Consider the following 17,316-nt stretch of genomic DNA (forward strand, 5'->3'; position numbering starts at 1 on the left):
AAATTGGAACGGAAACTGGAAGTCTTCCGACTAGCTTGGAAAGACAGTACCGTGCAGTATCGAGGAGCCCTCACTGCTGCTCGATCATCCTATTTTTCCAACCTAATTGAGGAAAATAAGAACAATCCGAAATTTATTTTTGATACTGTCGCAAAGCTAACTAAAAAGCAGCATTCCCCAAGAGAGGATGGCTTTCACTTCAGCAGTAATAAATTCATGAACTTCTTTGAGGAAAAGATCATGATCATTAGAAAGCAAATTATGGACTCCTCTTTACATTTACATTACATTTAAGTCATTTAGCAGACGCTCTTATCCAGAGCGACTTACAAAATGGTGCATTCACCTTATGATATCCAGTGGAACAACCACTTTACAATAGTGCATCTAAATCTTTTAAGGGGGGGTTAGAAGGATTACTTTATCCTATCCTAGGTATTCCTTAAAGAGGTGGGGTTTCAGGTGTCTCCGGAAGGTGGTGATTGACTCCGCTGTCCTGGCGTCGTGAGGGAGCTTGTTCCACCATTGGGGTGCCAGAGCAGCGAACAGTTTTGACTAGGCTGAGCGGGAACTGTGCTTCCTCAGAGGTAGGGGGGCCAGCAGGCCAGTGGTGGATGAACGCAGTGCCCTTGTTTGGGTGTAGGGCCTGATCAGAGCCTGAAGGTATGGAGGTGCCGTTCCCTTCACAGCTCCGTAGGCAATCACCATGGTCTTGTAGCGGATGCGAGCTTCAACTGGAAGCCAGTGGAGAGAGCGGAGGAGCGGGGTGACGTGAGAGAACTTGGGAAGGTTGAACACCAGATGGGCTGCGGCGTTCTGGATGAGTTGTAGGGGTTTAATGGCGCAGGCAGGGAGCCCAGCCAACAGCGAGTTGCAGTAATCCAGACGGGAGATGACAAGTGCCTGGATTAGGACCTGCGCCGCTTCCTGTGTGAGGCAGGGTCGTACTCTGCGAATGTTGTAGAGCATGAACCTACAGGATCGGGTCACCGCCTTGATGTTAGTGGAGAACGACAGGGTGTTGTCCAGGATCACGCCAAGGTTCTTAGCACTCTGGGAGGAGGACACAAGGGAGTTGTCAACCGTGATGGCGAGATCATGGAACGGGCAGTCCTTCCCCGGGAGGAAGAGCAGCTCCGTCTTGCCGAGGTTCAGCTTGAGCTGGTGATCCGTCATCCACACTGATATGTCTGACAGACATGCAGAGATGCGATTCGCCGCCTGGTTATCAGAAGGGGGAAAGGAGAAGATTAATTGTGTGTCGTCTGCATAGCAATGATAGGAGAGACCATGTGAGGATATGACAGAGCCAAGTGACTTGGTGTATAGCGAGAATAGGAGAGGGCCTAGAACAGAGCCCTGGGGGACACCAGTGGTGAGAGCGCATGGTGCGGAGACAGATTCTCGCCACGCCACCTGGTAGGAGCGACCTGTCAGGTAGGACGCAATCCATGCGTGGGCCGCGCCGGAGATGCCCAACTCGGACAGGGTGGAGAGGAGGATCTGATGGTTCACAGTATCAAAGGCAGCAGATAGGTCTAGAAGGATGAGAGCAGAGGAGAGAGAGTTAGCTTTAGCAGTGCGGAGAGCCTCCGTGACACAGAGAAGAGCAGTCTCAGTTGAATGCCCAGTCTTGAAACCTGACTGATTAGGATCAAGAAGGTCATTCTGAGAGAGATAGCAGGAGAGCTGGCCAAGGACGGCACGTTCAAGAGTTTTGGAGAGAAAAGAAAGAAGGGATACTGGTCTGTAGTTGTTGACATCGGAGGGATCGAGTGTAGGTTTTTTCAGAAGGGGTGCAACTCTCGCTCTCTTGAAGACGGAAGGGACGTAGCCAGCGGTCAAGGATGAGTTGATGAGCGAGGTGAGGAAGGGGAGAAGGTCTCCGGAAATGGTCTGGAGAAGAGAGGAGGGGATAGGGTCAAGTGGGCAGGTTGTTGGGCGGCCGGCCGTCACAAGACGCGAGATTTCATCTGGAGAGAGAGGGGAGAAAGAGGTCAAAGCACAGGCTAGGGCAGTGTGAGCAGGACCAGCGGTGTCGTTTGACTTAGCAAACGAGGATCGGATATCGTCAACCTTCTTTTCAAAATGGTTGACGAAGTCATCCGCAGAGAGGGAGGAGGGGGGGGGAGGGGAGGAGGATTCAGGAGGGAGGAGAAGGTAGCAAAGAGCTTCCTAGGGTTAGAGGCAGATGCTTGGAATTTAGAGTGGTAGAAAGTGGCTTTAGCAGCAGAGACAGAAGAGGAGAATGTAGAGAGGAGTGAGTGAAAGGATGCCAGGTCCGCAGGGAGGCGAGTTTTCCTCCATTTCCGCTCGGCTGCCCGGAGCCCTGTTCTGTGAGCTCGTAGTGAGTCGTCGAGCCACGGAGCAGGAGGGGAGGACCGAGCTGGCCTGGAGGATAGGGGACAGAGAAAATCAAAGGATGCAGAAAGGGAGGAGAGGAGGGTTGAGGAGGCAGAATCAGGAGATAGGTTGGAGAAGGTTTGAGCAGAGGGAAGAGATGATAGGATGGAAGAGGAGAGAGTAGCGGGAGAGAGAGAGCGAAGGTTGGGACGGCGCAATACCATCCGAGTAGGGGCAGAGTGAGAAGTGTTGGATGAGAGCAAGAGGGAAAAGGATACAAGGTAGTGGTCGGAGATTTGGAGGGGAGTTGCAATGAGATCAGTGGAAGAACAGCATCTAGTAAAGATGAGGTCAAGCGTATTGCCTGCCTTGTGAGTAGGGGGGGAAGGTGAGAGGGTGAGGTCAAAAGAGGAGAGGAGTGGAAAGAAGGAGGCAGAGAGGAATGAGTCAAAGGTAGACGTGGGGAGGTTAAAGTCACCCAGAACTGTGAGAGGTGAGCCATCCTCAGGAAAGGAACTTATCAAGGCGTCAAGCTCATTGATGAACTCTCCAAGGGAACCTGGAGGGCGATAAATGATAAGGATGTTAAGCTTGAAAGGGCTGGTAACTGTGACAGCATGGAATTCAAATGAGGAGATAGACAGATGGGTCAGGGGAGAAAGAGAGAATGTCCACTTGGGAGAGATGAGGATTCCAGTGCCACCACCCCGCTGGCTCGATGCTCTAGGGGTATGCGAGAACACGTGGGCAGACGAAGAGAGAGCAGTAGGAGTAGCAGTGTTATCTGTGGTAATCCATGTTTCCGTCAGCGCCAGGAAGTCTAGGGACTGGAGGGTAGCATAGGCTGAGATGAACTCAGCCTTGTTGGCTGCAGACCGGCAGTTCCAGAGGCTGCCGGAGACCTGGAACTTTAAATCTGGGTATTCCTCCAAAGCTCAGTTGTCCTGAGTCTGCACAACTCTGTCAGGACCTAGGATCAAGGGAGACACTCAAGTGTTTTCGTACTATATCTCTTGACATAATGATGAAAATAATCATGGCCTCTAAACCTTCAAGCTGCATACTGGACCCTATTCCAACTAAACTACTGAAAGAGCTGCTTACTGTGCTTGGCCCTCCTATGTTGAACATAATAAACGGCTCTCTATCCACCGGATGTGTACCAAACTCACTAAAAGTGGCAGTAATAAAGCCTCTCTTGAAAAAGCCAAACCTTGACCCAGAAAATATAAAAACTATCAGCCTATATCGAATCTCCCATTCCTCTCAAAGAAATTTGAAAAAGCTGTTGCGCAGCAACTCACTGCCTTCCTGAAGACAAACAATGTATACAAAATGCTTCAGTCTGGTTTTACACCCCATCATAGCACTGAGACTGCACTTTTGAAGGTGGTAAATTACCTTTTAATGGCGTCAGACCGAGGCTCTGCATCTGTCCTCGTGCTCCTAGACCTTAGTGCAGCTTTTGATACCATCGATCACCACATTCTTTTGGAGAGATAGGAAACCCAAACTGGTCTACACGGACAAGTTCTGGCCTGGTTTAGATCTTATCTGTCGGAAAGATATCAGTTTGTCTCTCATCAGTCTGTCTCTGTGAATGGTTTGTCCTCTGACAAATCTGTAAATTTCGGTGTTTCTCAAGGTTCCGTTTTAGGACCACTATTGTTTTCACTATATATTTTACCTCTTGGGGATGTCATTTGAAAACATAATGTTAACTTTCACTGCTATGACACACAGCTGTACATTTCAATGAAACATGGTGAAGCCCCAAAATTGCCCTCGCTGGAAGCCTGTGTTTCAGACATAAGGAAGTGGATGGCTGCAAACTTTCTACTAAACAAAGAGATCTTCTGTTGAATCTGACAATTAATCTTGATGGTTGTACAGTCGTCTCAAATAAAACTGAAGGACCTCGACGTTACTCTGGACCCTGATCTCTCTTTTGATGAACATATCAAGATTGTTTCAAGGACAGCTTTTTTCCATCTGCATAACATTGCCAAGATCAGACATTTTCTGTCCAAAATTGATGCAGAAAAATTAATCCATGCTTTTGTTACTTCTAGGTTAGACTACTGCAATGCTCTACTTTCCGGCTACCCGGATAAAGCACTAAATAAACTTCAGTTAGTGTTAAATACGGCTGCTAGAATCCTGACTAGAACCAAAAGATTTGATCATATTACTCCAGTGCTAGCCTCCCTACACTGGCTTCCTGTTAAGGCAAGGGCTGATTTCAAGGTTTTCCTGCTAACCTACAAAGCATTACATGGGCTTGCTCCTACCTATCTTTCCAATTTGGTCCTGCCGTACATACCTACACGTACGCTACGGTCACAAGACGCGGGCCTCCTAATTGTCCCTAGAATTTCTAAGCAAACAGCTGGAGGCAGGGCTTTCTCCTATAGAGCTGCATTTCTATGGAATGGTCTGTCTACCCATGTGAGAGACGCAGACTCGGTCTCAACCTTTAAGTCTTTATTGAAGACTCATCTCTTCAGTAGGTCCTATGTGTGAATGTGAACGGAAAGGCACTGGAGCAACGAACCGCCCTTGCTGTCTCTGCCTGGCCGGTTCCCCTCTCTCCACTGGGATTCTCTGCCTCAAACCCTATTACAGGGACCGAGTCACTGGCTTACTGGTGCTCTTCCATTCCGTCCCTAGAAGGGGTGCGTCCCTTGAGTGGGTTGAGTCACTGACTTGGTCTTCCTGTCTGGGTTGGCGCCCCCCTTGGGTTGTGCCGTGGCGGAGATCTTTGTGGGCTATACTCGGCCTTGTCTCAGGATGGTAAGTTGGTGGTTGAAGATATCCCTCTAGTGGTGTGGGGGCTGTGCTTTGGCAAAGTGGGTGGGGTTATATCCTGCCTGTTTGGCCCTGTCCTGTTCGGATGGGGACACAGTGTCTCTTCAGCCTCCAGTATTTATGCTACAATAGTGAGGGTCTAGGGTCAGTCTGTTATATCTGGAGTATTTCTCCAGTGTCCTGTGTGAATTTAAGTATGCTCTCTCTAATTCTCTCTTTCTCTCTCTCGGGGGACCTGAGCCCTAGGACCATGCCTCAGGACTACCTGGCATGATGACTCCTTGCTGTCCCCAGTCCACCTGGCCGTGCTGCTGCTCCAGTTTCAACTGTTCTGCCTGCGGCTATGGAACCCTGACCTGTTCACCGGACGTGCTACCTGTCCGAGACCTGCTGTTTTCAATTCTCTAGAGACAGCAGGAGCGGTAGAGATACTCTCAATGATCGGCTATGAAAAGCCAACTGACATTTACTCCTGAGGTGCTGACCTGTTGCACCCTCGACAACTACTGTGATTATTATTATTTGACCATGCTGGTCATTTATGAACATTTGAACATCTTGGCCATGTTCTGTTATCATCTCCACCTGGCACAGCCAGAAGAGGACTGGCCACCCCTCATAGCCTGGTTCCTCTCTAGGTTTCTTCCTAGGTTTTGGCCTTTCTAGGGAGTTTTTCCTAGCCTCCGTGCTTCTACACCTGCATTGCTTGCTGTTTGGGGTCTTAGGCTGGGTTTCTGTACAGTACTTTGAGATATCAGCTGATGTAAGAAGGGCTATATAAATACATTTGATTTTTGATTTGAACCCCACAAATGAATGGTCTCAGGATGCTTTACTGTTGGCATGACACAGGACTGATGGTAGAGCTCACCTTGTCTTCTCCGGACAAGCTTTTTTCCGGATGCCCCAAACAATCGGAAAGGGGATTCATCAGAGAAAATTACTTTACCCTAGTCCTCAGTAGTCCAATCCCTGTACCTTTTGCAGAATATCAATCTGTCCCTGATGTTTTTCCTGGAGAGAGGTGGCTTCTTTGCTGCCCTTCTTGACACCAGGACATCCTCCAAAAGTCTTCGCCTCACTGTGAGTGAAGATACACTCACACCTGCCTGCTGCCATTCCTGAGCAAGCTCTGTACTGGTGGTTCCCCGACCCCGCAGCTGAATCAACTTTAGGAGACGGTCCTGGCGCTTGCTGGACTTTCTTGGGTGCCCTGAAGCCTTCTTCACAACAATTGAACCGCTCTCCTTGAAGTTCTTGATGATCCGATAAGTGGTTGATTTAGGTGCAATCTTACTGGCAGCAATATCCTTGACTGTGAAGCCCTTTTGTGCAAAGCAATGATGATGGCACGTGTTTCCTTGAAGGTAACCATGGTTCATAGAGGAAGAACAATGATTCCAAGCACCATCCTCCTTTGAAGCTTCCAGTCTGTTATTCGAACTCAATCAGCATGACAGAGTGATCTCCAGCCTTGTCAACACTCACACCTGTGTTAACGAGAGAATCACTGACATGATGTCAGCTGGTCCTTTTGTGGCATGGCTGAAATGCAGTGGAAATGTTTTTGGGGGGATTCAGTTCATTTGCATGGCAAAGAGGGACTTTGCAATTAATTGCAATTCATCTGATCACTCTTCATAACATTCTGGTTTATATGCAAATTGCCATCATACAAACTGAGGCAGCAGACTATGTGAAAATTAATATTTGTGTCATTCTCAAAACTTTTGGCCACGACTGTACACTGAGAAATTATACGTTGCACCAGATTTAGCTATTTTCCATATGCCCTCCTCTACTACATAGAAGAGCATAGTCCAGAACTCACCCTCTGGGTCCAGGAGCTTGGTAAGCCCCAGATGCTGCTCAGCCAAATTGAAGGCATTCTGCAGGTTGTGGTGGGCATTGGACTTTTTCAGCTTGTCAAAGTCAATCAGGTCTGGCCTTTACACGAGACAAAGCATCATGCCACAGCACCAGTCACACAGTATACCACCAAAGAATCACAAGGTAAATACCCAGATGTAATTTACCTGTTGAAATGTTAGTTATGTTCCAATATCTCAAAGATTCAACACAATTATACCAAATGATGTACAGTAATGCATCAATACATCCCAAATACACCAAAAAGTAATTATTTGAACATTACTCTATTGTAAGTAAGAAAATAAATCATCATAAATGAGGGGGGTTGGAGGTGGGATAAAAAAATATATATTGGGTCATTACATGTGGCCATATAAAGTAAATAGCAGACTGTGACATAAATCACAAAGGATAATTGGTCTGAATTACATGAGAAAAATGATCTGAAATATGTTAGGAATGTTGTAAAATGTGACACACAAGGGCATGGAGAATAGTTGATCAAACAGACTCTTTTTACCTGTGCTTATGGATGAGGGCATTGAATGCCATGCCATCTCGCCAACTGGTGCTGAAGTTGTGAATGTTCACGTTTGGATAGCTATAAAGAACAAAACAGAGAACAACAGATATGACGATGTGTTCAATGTTCAAATTCATTCCCTAAGCAATTTCTATATAATTGAAGATGTGGAACTTCTTCTGGAATTTCTTTACTGACTTCTTCTGAAAGTAAATGAAAAGTCACAATGGTGTTGCTGTCTAAATAAATGTATATCTTAAGGAGGATTGTTTAAGACAAGTGGTGGAACTGAGAGCTGTAATGTAGATGACCTAAGTCTAAGTATTTCAAATCTCTAAGAAACGTGTCTGAATGCAAGGTGACAGTCAATCACTCACCCAGCAGTCTTCATCTGGCACCAGAGGAGCAGGGCGTCCTTGGCTGATCTCTTCTCCTTGTTGTCTCCATCAGTCTCAACACTAATGTCCTGGATCTGTCACACAGACAATAATACAACAGCACCCGTGAACAGACTCAATGTGCTGGGGGTACAAGGTAGTTGAGGGGATTGAGGTAATATGTAAATGTGGGTAGGGGTAAAAGTGACTAGGCGATCAGGATAGATAATAAACAGAGTAGTGGCAGCGAATGGGAAGAGTGTGAAACAGCGTGAATGTGTGTGAGTGTATGTAGTGTGTGTATGTGTATGTTGAGAGTATCAGTGTAGTATGTGTGAGTGTGTGGGTAGAGTCCAGTGAATGTGCATAGAGTCAGTGCAAGAGAGTCAGTGCAACAAAAAAAAGGGAGTCAATGCAAATAGTCCGGGTAGCCATTTGATTAACTGATCAGCAGGCTGATGGCTTGGGGATAGAAGCTGTTCAGGAGCCTTTTGGTCCCAGACTTGGCACTCCGGTACCGCTTTCCGGAGAGAACAGTCTATGACTTGGATGACTGGAGTCTTTGACTTCCTCTCACACCGCCTGGTATAGTGGTCCTTGGATTTACGCACTACCCGCTGTAGCGCCTTGCGGTCTGATGCCAAGCAGTTGCCATACATTGCCTACATATCTTATTCATGTTATAACATAATCTTTATGTAAATAATTGACTGTGTAATATGTGTGCTGAGAAGTACAAGTTAGTATTAGATCAATGTTATAAAGGATGAGGCCCTACAGTAAATAAGCTTTTGATGCTGAGTTGGATTGAAATCAGCATACTGGCCAACTCTCCTCATGCAGAGCAACTGGGTTTGTTGCTCACATACCAATAATAACATATCTGATTCAGATAATCGAGACCCTGCTGTACACAATGGGTCTCCAGGATAATAATAGAACACTGACTAAGTGAGCGTTCAAACCAGACAAATTGATGCATAAAAAACACAGCAATTCAATGATTTTCAACCGGAGCAGTGCTTTGGGGGAGGCCCTCGGGTTGTGTTGCGCTGTCCGTTATATATGTTGCAAAGACTTATCCATCACCCAATTGAAAACCTAGAACAGCATTTCTAGCAAATAATTTCTCCCCGCCACACCTCTGCATCAGACATACATTTCATGTGTTTTGGTTGGAAGACTCTCTTACCTGGAACCTGAGAATGATGGTCCAGATGAGGCCCAGGGTGAGGCGGTGGTTGCCGTCAACAATGTCATGTGAGCCCATGTTTTCCAGGTGGACCCTCTGCTCCTTGAGGAACTGCAGGGCCTTGTCCACATTCTCCAGGCAGTGGATACGCATCCGTCCCCTGGTGGGCTTGGGCTGGGGAGACAGGACACCGAACACGTCAGCTACAAGAGTTTTACACGTTTTTATTTACATTTTAGTCATTAAGCAGACACTCTTATCCAGAGCAACTTACAATCAGTTGAGAGTGGCAGTAGGTTAAAAAAATAAGTTGGTGACACTTTATTTATTGTTATAAGCATGTACAGTATGAGCCCTTACACTGTCTAATTATAAGGCTTCCCCAAAAAAACTATAGGATCATACATGCCCATGGCATCATAATGCATTATACTTGTTGGCCTAAAGTTAAAGGGATAGTTCACCCATATTACAGAAAATTACACATTGCTTTCCAGTCTATGGACAAGGTATGACAGCCAGCCATACTTTGGTTTAGTTTCCCTGTCACTGTTTTAGTATTTGTTTCAAAAATCCCATACAAGTCATGGTACCGACATTAGCATTTTTCGCACATCAAGCCCAAATCATTCAAAAGTATCTGAAATTGATTGTGAGGATAATATCGGTCCCATGACTTGAATGGGATTTGTGCCACAAATGCTAAAACGTTAGCATGTCGAAACAGTGCCAGGGGAACTAAACCAAAGCATGGATTGCTGTCATACACTTTTTTTACAGACGCTCTTATCCAGAGCGACTTCATACTTGTAAATACTTTTTTTCGTACTGGTCCCTCATAGGAATCTAACCCACAACCCTGGCGCTGCAAGCACCATGCTCTATCAACCAGCTCTACCAACTTGTCCATACCTTTTCCATAGACTGCTTACAAGGTAAGGAAACTAATATGTAATTTAGTCATTTGGGTGAACTATCCTTTTAAGTTTTCAATTATATTATTCCCATGCCATTAAAAAGTGTGTTCATACTGATATGTAGTTCTGTTTATGTTTGTACACTACATGACCAAAAGTATGTGGACACCTGCTCGTTGAACATCTCATTAAAAAATCATTGGCATTAATATGGAGTTGGTCCCCACTTTGCTGCTATAACAGCCTCCACTCTTTTGGGAAGGCTTTCCACTAGATGTTGGAACATTGCTCCGGGGACTTGCTTCCATTCAGCCACAAGAGTATTAGTGAGGTCGGGCACTGATGTTGGGCATTTAGGCCTGGCTTGCAGTCGGCTATACAATTCATCCCGAAGATGTTCGATAGGGTTGAGGTCAGGACTCTGTGCAGACCAGTCAAGTTCTTCCACACCGATCTCAACAAACCATTTCTGTATGGACCTCGCTTTGTGCACGGGGGCATTGTCATGCTGAAACAGGAAAGGGCCTTCCCCAAACTGTTGCCACAAAGTTGGATGCACAGAATCGTCAAGAATGTCATTATATGCTGTAGCGTTAAGATTTCCCTTCAGTGGAAATAAGGAGCCTGAACCATGAAAAACAGCCCCTGACCACTCCTCCACAAAACTTTACAGTTGGCACTATGCATTGGAGCAGGTAGCGTTCTCGTGGCATCCACCAAACCCAGATTAGTCCGTCAGACTGCCAGATGGTGAAGTGTGATTCATCACTCCAGAGAAAGCGTTTCCACTGCTCTAGAGTCCAATGTCAGTGAGCTTTACACCATTTCAGCCGACGCTTGGCTGCTCGGCCATGGAAACCCATTTCATTAAGCTTCCGACAAACAGTTATTGTGCTGACATTGCTTTGAGAGGCAGTTTGGTACGAAATGCGCCATGCTCGTCACCCTTATTTACCCTTTCGGATAGTGTCTTGAACGCACGAACAAAACGCCGCTATTTGGATATAACAATGGATTATTTGGGACCAAACCAACATTTGTTATTGAAGTAGAAGTCCTGGGAGTGCATTCTGACGAAGAACAGCAAAGGTAATAACATTTTTCTTATAGTAAATCTGACTTTGGTGAGTGCTAAACTTGCTGGGTGTCTAAATAGCTAGCCCTGTGATGCCGGGCTATCTACTGAGAATATTGCAAAATGTGCTTTCACCGAAAAGCTATTTTAAAATCGGACATATCGAGTGCATAGAGGAGTTCTCTATCTATAATTCTTAAAATAATTGTTATGTTTTTTGTGAACGTTTATCGTGAGTAATTTAGTATATTCACCGGCACTGTTCGGTCGGAATGCTAGTCACATGCTAATGTAAAAAGCTGGTTTTTGATATAAATATGAACTTGATTGAACAAAACATGCATGTATTGTATAACATAATGTCCTAGGGTTGTCATCTGATGAAGATCATCAAAGGTTAGTGCTGCACTGAGCTCTTCAGTAAGGCCATTCTACTGCCAATGTTGTCTATGGAGACTGCATGGCTGTGTGATCAATTTTATACACCTGTCAGCAACGGGAGTGGCTGAAATAGCCGAATCCCCTCATTTGAAGGGGTGTCCACATACACTATACAGTATATACACACTTTTACAATTGCCTGGTAGTCTACATGAAATCAAAAGTGCAATCATGTTTGCAAATTCAACCTGACAAAAAATTGTGATTACATAAAAAAAGGAACAGATCCTTACTATGCCATTTAGCATTTCACTTCATTTAGCTTTTTCCAATGTATAGTATGTTGAGCTACATTCTGTAACCCTTCCAGTCAATGATTAGCAGACCTCATCAAATACATATGTGAAATACTTTCAAGCTGTATTTGATTTATTTTGAGCTGCACAATGGAACCAATGTAAAAGTCCTAAAAGTGCAAACAAAGCTAATTCAAGCTCACCTCAAATTCATTCAAGTTTAAGTATATGACATATGTATTTGAAGGGTTTTATATACACAACATGCCACTTCTTCACTCTCTTAAAAGCAGAGGATGCAGCTGACTATTTTAGTCTGTTGAAAGTGAATGAGTAACCCGGCAATAAAGCAGCCCTCTGCCCTCTGATGTGCGTGGAGACTTTACTCTGAGGTGTGGTTTTGGAGGAGCAGAAGAGAGGGGACTAGGCCTTTGTGCAGGCAGGGGGAAGTCAACCCTATAAAATCAAAAATGCTATCTGGGTATAAAATGTAAACAAAATTGGAAGCTGGCACGTTTTGGAAGCTACCCTCCACTACACCAGCAGAACTGAGTCAATAGTGTAAAACAAAAACATAACTGCTTATTTAATTTAAAATACAGTACTGTACATGCCTAGTTTTTCACTGTGTTGAAAGAAGAAAATGTATCCCCGAAAACGGATGATGGTTTGGATTGAAGAATTCAAAAATGTACTTACTGTCTCTTAACACCATTTGATTGACACCCAAGTGAGAGTGAAAGAAAAATCCCTATTCAACTCCTATTGCTGAGTCAGTCAGCACAATACACTGCTGATCTCTAAGGCATGTGTGTGTCTGTATCTCTGTGTGTGTACATGTACGCCTGAGTGTGTGTCTCTGTGGAAACACACTGGCATGCTGTGTGGTGGCGCAGCTCTTTGAGATGCAGATGTATACTCTGTAAGAGCCGGGAGTGCAGCGCCAGCTGAGTAGCAATGACATAAACACTTCTACCAGACCATGAGATCATGTAAAGGAAGCCTCATTCCTACAGTCTGTACAGGTTCACTTTACTTAATCATTGCTGAAAGATGACGTACAAAATGTGGGGAGACCATGGCTTGCATTTTATATGCAATATATGTACGTGTACACACAGCTGGGTATTCTACATTTTAGCAGACGTTCTTATCCAGAGCAACTAGGGATAAGTGCCGTGCTCAAGGGCACATCAACAGATTTTTCACCTAGTTGGCTCAGGGAATCGAACCAGTGACCTTTCAATTAGAGGTCCAATGCTCTTAAGCACATTCTGTATGTATAGCATCTTGAATTATGTCATAAAAAAAGTGCTAGGTAGTGACAAAAAGATATTCAGTGCTTATGAGGAGTGATGTACTGGTAAAAGCATAGGTGGGTAAACTCTGATAGCTGTAAATAAAGTAGCAGTCCCTATATTTTCAATACATTTTCCCGCAGTAAGTGGGTAAATGCTCGCACAAAATAAAAAAGGTCTGTAAATGACATTTAGGTGTATTTACCCTCCACTACACCACTACTTCTCAGTGCTTATTAACCTGTTGGGGCTAGGGGGCAGTATTTGCACGGCCGGATAAAAAACGTACCCGATTTAATCTGGTTACTACTCCTGCCCAGTAACTAGAATATGCAAATAATTGGCTTTGGATAGAAAACACCCTAAAGTTTCTAAAACTGTTTGAATGGTGTCTGTGAGTATAACAAAACTCATTTGGCAGGCCAAAACCTGAGAAGATTCCTTACAGGAAGTGGCCTGTCTGACCATTTCTTGCCCTCCTTGATCATCTCTAACAAATACAGGGGATCTCTGGCATGACGTGACACTTCCTACGGCTCCCATGGGCTCTCAGAAGGCGGGAAAAAGCTGAACGATGTAATTCCATCCCCAGGCTGAAACACATTAGCGCGTTTGGCAATTGCTCTATCAGAGGGCCATTAGACTGAGGCTCGTGCATGAGGGGATAGCATGCTTTTACTTTCACTCTCTTTGTAATAAAAAATGATTTCCCGGTCGGAATATTATCGCTTTTTTACGAGAAAAATTGCATAAAAATTGATTTTAAACAGCGGTTGACATGCTTCGAAGTACGGTAATGGAATATTTAGAATTTTTTGTCACGAAATGCGCCATGCTCGTCACCCTTATTTACCCTTTCGGATAGTGTCTTGAACGCACGAACAAAACGCCGCTATTTGGATATAACAATGGATTATTTGGGACCAAACCAACATTTGTTATTGAAGTAGAAGTCCTGGGAGTGCATTCTGATGAAGAACAGCAAAGGTAATAACATTTTTCTTATAGTAAATCTGACTTTGGTGAGTGCTAAACTTGCTGGGTGTCTAAATAGCTAGCCCTGTGATGCCGGGCTATCTACTGAGAATATTGCAAAATGTGCTTTCACCGAAAAGCTATTTTAAAATCGGACATATCGAGTGCATAGAGGAGTTCTGTATCTATAATTCTTAAAATAATTGTTATGTTTTTTGTGAACGTTTATCGTGAGTAATTTAGTATATTCACCGGCAGTGTTCGGTCGGAATGCTAGTCACATGCTAATGTAAAAAGCTGGTTTTTGATATAAATATGAACTTGATTGAACAAAACATGCATGTATTGTATAACATAATGTCCTAGGGTTGTCATCTGATGAAGATCATCAAAGGTTAGTGCTGCATTTAGCTGTGGTTTGGGTTTATGTGACATTATATGCTAGCTTGGAAAATGGGTGTCTGATTATTTCTGGCTGGGTACTCTGCTGACATAATCTAATGTTTTGCTTTCGTTGTAAAGCCTTTTTGAAATCGGACAGTGTGGTTAGATTAACGAGAGTCTTGTCTTTAAAATGGTGTAAAATAGTCATATGTTTGAAAAATGGAAGTTTTTGCATTTTTGAGGTATTTGAATATCGCGCCACGGGATTACACTGGCTGTTGAGTAGGTGGGACGCAAGCGTCCCACCTAGCCCATAGAGGTTAACATATGACTTGTGTATGATCTATTTACTGATTTCCATATCATGATACCTGAAGACACACATAACAGGGTCAGAAGAACACTGGTATGGGGCCTATGCAAGTCGAATCATCCTCCTATGTGTTGCACAATATCCTGGTAACCTAAGATGGTACCAGACCTGGGTTCAAATAGTATTTACAATCTTTCAAATACCTGGAGTTTTTGCTTGAGCCTGCCTGCAGTGCCAGATGGGCGGGGTTTGCTGTTTTGGGACTATTCCATTGTTAACATTGCACCAGGAAAGCTCAGTCAAGCGCAGCTTAAGTATTTGAACAATTCCAAATACTATTCGGTCCCATGCCTCTACCTGGCAAATAGCTGTTACCTGCTGTGCCTAAACTCAAATCGAGTTACACATTGACCAGGAAAGTGAAAAATTAAACCCAGCACAAGGCGTGCCCAGAGGAATTAATTCATGTCAAGTAGACCTTTTTCTCAGGAGGAAATGCAAAAATAGGAGTTGGGGATTACAACAGCCAAGTACCGTAATACAATACAATACAATACAATACAATACAAAAGGGAAAGCCCTTTGAGTTTTGAACATCAACTGCTGTTTGTAATTGCACACATGGATTACCCCAATAGCCACATTGCATAAAGCCCACAAAGTCAACTCTGGACCTCAAAGCCAGTTCCACTGTCACACCCTGATCTGTTTCACCTGTCCTTGTTATTGTCTCCACCCCCTCCCGGACGTCGCTTGTTTATCCTCAGTGTATTTATCCCTGTGTTTCCTGTCTCTCTGTGCCAGTTTGTCTTGTATGTTCCAAGTCAACCAGCCTTTTTCCTGTACTCCTGCCTTTGCTATTCTCCTTTTTCTAGTCCTCCCGGTTTTGACCCATGCCTGTTCTGGACTCTGTACCCACCTGCCTGACCATTATGCCTGCCTTGACCTCGAGCCTTTCTGCCACTCTGTACCTCCTGGACTCTGAACTGGTTTTGACCTTTTGCCTGTCCACGACCATTCTCTTGCCTACTCCTTTTTGAATTATTAAACATCTTAAACTCCAGCCATATGCATCTGGGTCTCGCCTTGTGTCATGATATCCACTGCATTTTTTTCATTGTTCCCCTCTAATCAGGGACTGATTTAGACCAGGGACACCAGGTGTGTGCAATAAATTCAGGTAGAACAGAAAACAGCAGGCTCCGGACCTCATAGGGTAAGAGTTGCTTACCCCTGCCATAGAGTATCCTTGGTAGAGTACATTATGGGATGTGCCTTTTTGGGTATTTTCTAATAGAGTGAGATATCTTATCGGGCGCCTTGTACATGATAACAAGCCTGGACAGCGGACCCTTTAATGATATATGGCTCTGACCGTATGGATATCTTTTCCCGACATCAGCAACAACAAAAAAATCCCAGACAGCCCACCTGCTTCAATAACTGCACTTTAGTAATATACACTGAATGTACAAATACTGACTAGGTGAATTCAGATGAAAGCTATGATCCCTTATTGATGTCACTTGTTTAATCCACTTAAAATCAGTGTAGATGAAGGGGAGGAGACAGGTAAAAGAAAGATTTTTAAGTATTGAGACATGAATTGCGTATGTGTGCCATTCAGATGGTGAATGGGAAAGACAAAATATTTAAGTGCCTTTGAACAGTCTATGGTAGTACGTGCCAGGCGCATCAGTTTGATCCTCCCCGCCGTTCCACCAACCACCAGGATGCCCGGCACCAGAACATTCCAGGCATTTCCATGGTTGGCAGATAGCGGGTTGACTGGCATGTCGGACCCCGTGAACACTGGGTACTGCGGGTCGCTACAGTATGTATCATGGGTGTTTCCACCAATTCGGTGCCTTTTGTAACTTAGTCCAAAAAACATTTGATTTCACCAAATTTTAACATTCTGTCATAAAGAGCATGTTCAACTTCATAAACACGTTTTCCCATGTCAAGAGGTTAAATGAAAAAAATTACTATCTATAGTAAGTGCCAAAAATGTAACAGGGTTGGCGATTTCATCTTAAATCAATCAGAAATCTCCTTGTGACAGGGGGAATGGAAGCTTGTTGTGTGCAACAGGGAGTGGTAATTGAATGCAAACTTCACAAAAAAAATGGAATTGTTAAAACCTTTCTAGCCTGTCTATCTATGGGAAACAGGGTTGACGTGTAATGCTCAACCCGCTCAGTTTTCCACCACAAAACACCAGAAAATTGCAAAAGAGTAGAACCAACTGACAAGCTTTTACACTGATTTGACTATTAGATGTTCAATGTTTCTTTAGGAAAAAATATTAAAAAATAAATAGTTTCACCTCATTAAAATGAGTGTTCAGTTCACATAACAGGGTTGACCTTAAAATGTAAATGAATCAGTAATCACAAGAAATAAATAATCTTCAGAAATGACAAACTAAGGCTTTACAATGATGGTTAAACTTGGAGAAATGTTGTCGTTAAGTGGATTAAAATGTTCCTAGAATTACACAGGGTTGACGGAGGGACATGTCAAAATGCTGAATTTTGGCACTTTAGTAAGTCTTTATTC

General features: G+C 44.1%; 1 protein-coding gene across 3 annotated transcripts in view; it reads right to left on the reverse strand.

The window, feature by feature from the left end:
* LOC106584953 (spectrin beta chain, non-erythrocytic 1) overlaps positions 1 to 17,316 on the reverse strand; it is a 136,250-nt gene that overhangs the window by 69,320 nt on the left and 49,614 nt on the right. For all 3 annotated transcript variants that reach the window (XM_014170641.2, XM_014170652.2, XM_014170647.2), the window contains 4 exons: positions 9,116 to 9,289; positions 7,924 to 8,018; positions 7,544 to 7,624; positions 6,983 to 7,098 (listed from right to left, as the gene is read on the reverse strand). In XM_014170641.2, the coding sequence (XP_014026116.1) occupies positions 6,983 to 7,098; positions 7,544 to 7,624; positions 7,924 to 8,018; positions 9,116 to 9,289 (466 nt within the window). The remainder of the gene's footprint in view (positions 1 to 6,982; positions 7,099 to 7,543; positions 7,625 to 7,923; positions 8,019 to 9,115; positions 9,290 to 17,316) is intronic.

The sequence above is a fragment of the Salmo salar genome, chromosome ssa02 (assembly GCF_905237065.1).
Source record: "Salmo salar chromosome ssa02, Ssal_v3.1, whole genome shotgun sequence".
NCBI classification, from domain to species: Eukaryota; Metazoa; Chordata; class Actinopteri; order Salmoniformes; family Salmonidae; genus Salmo; species Salmo salar.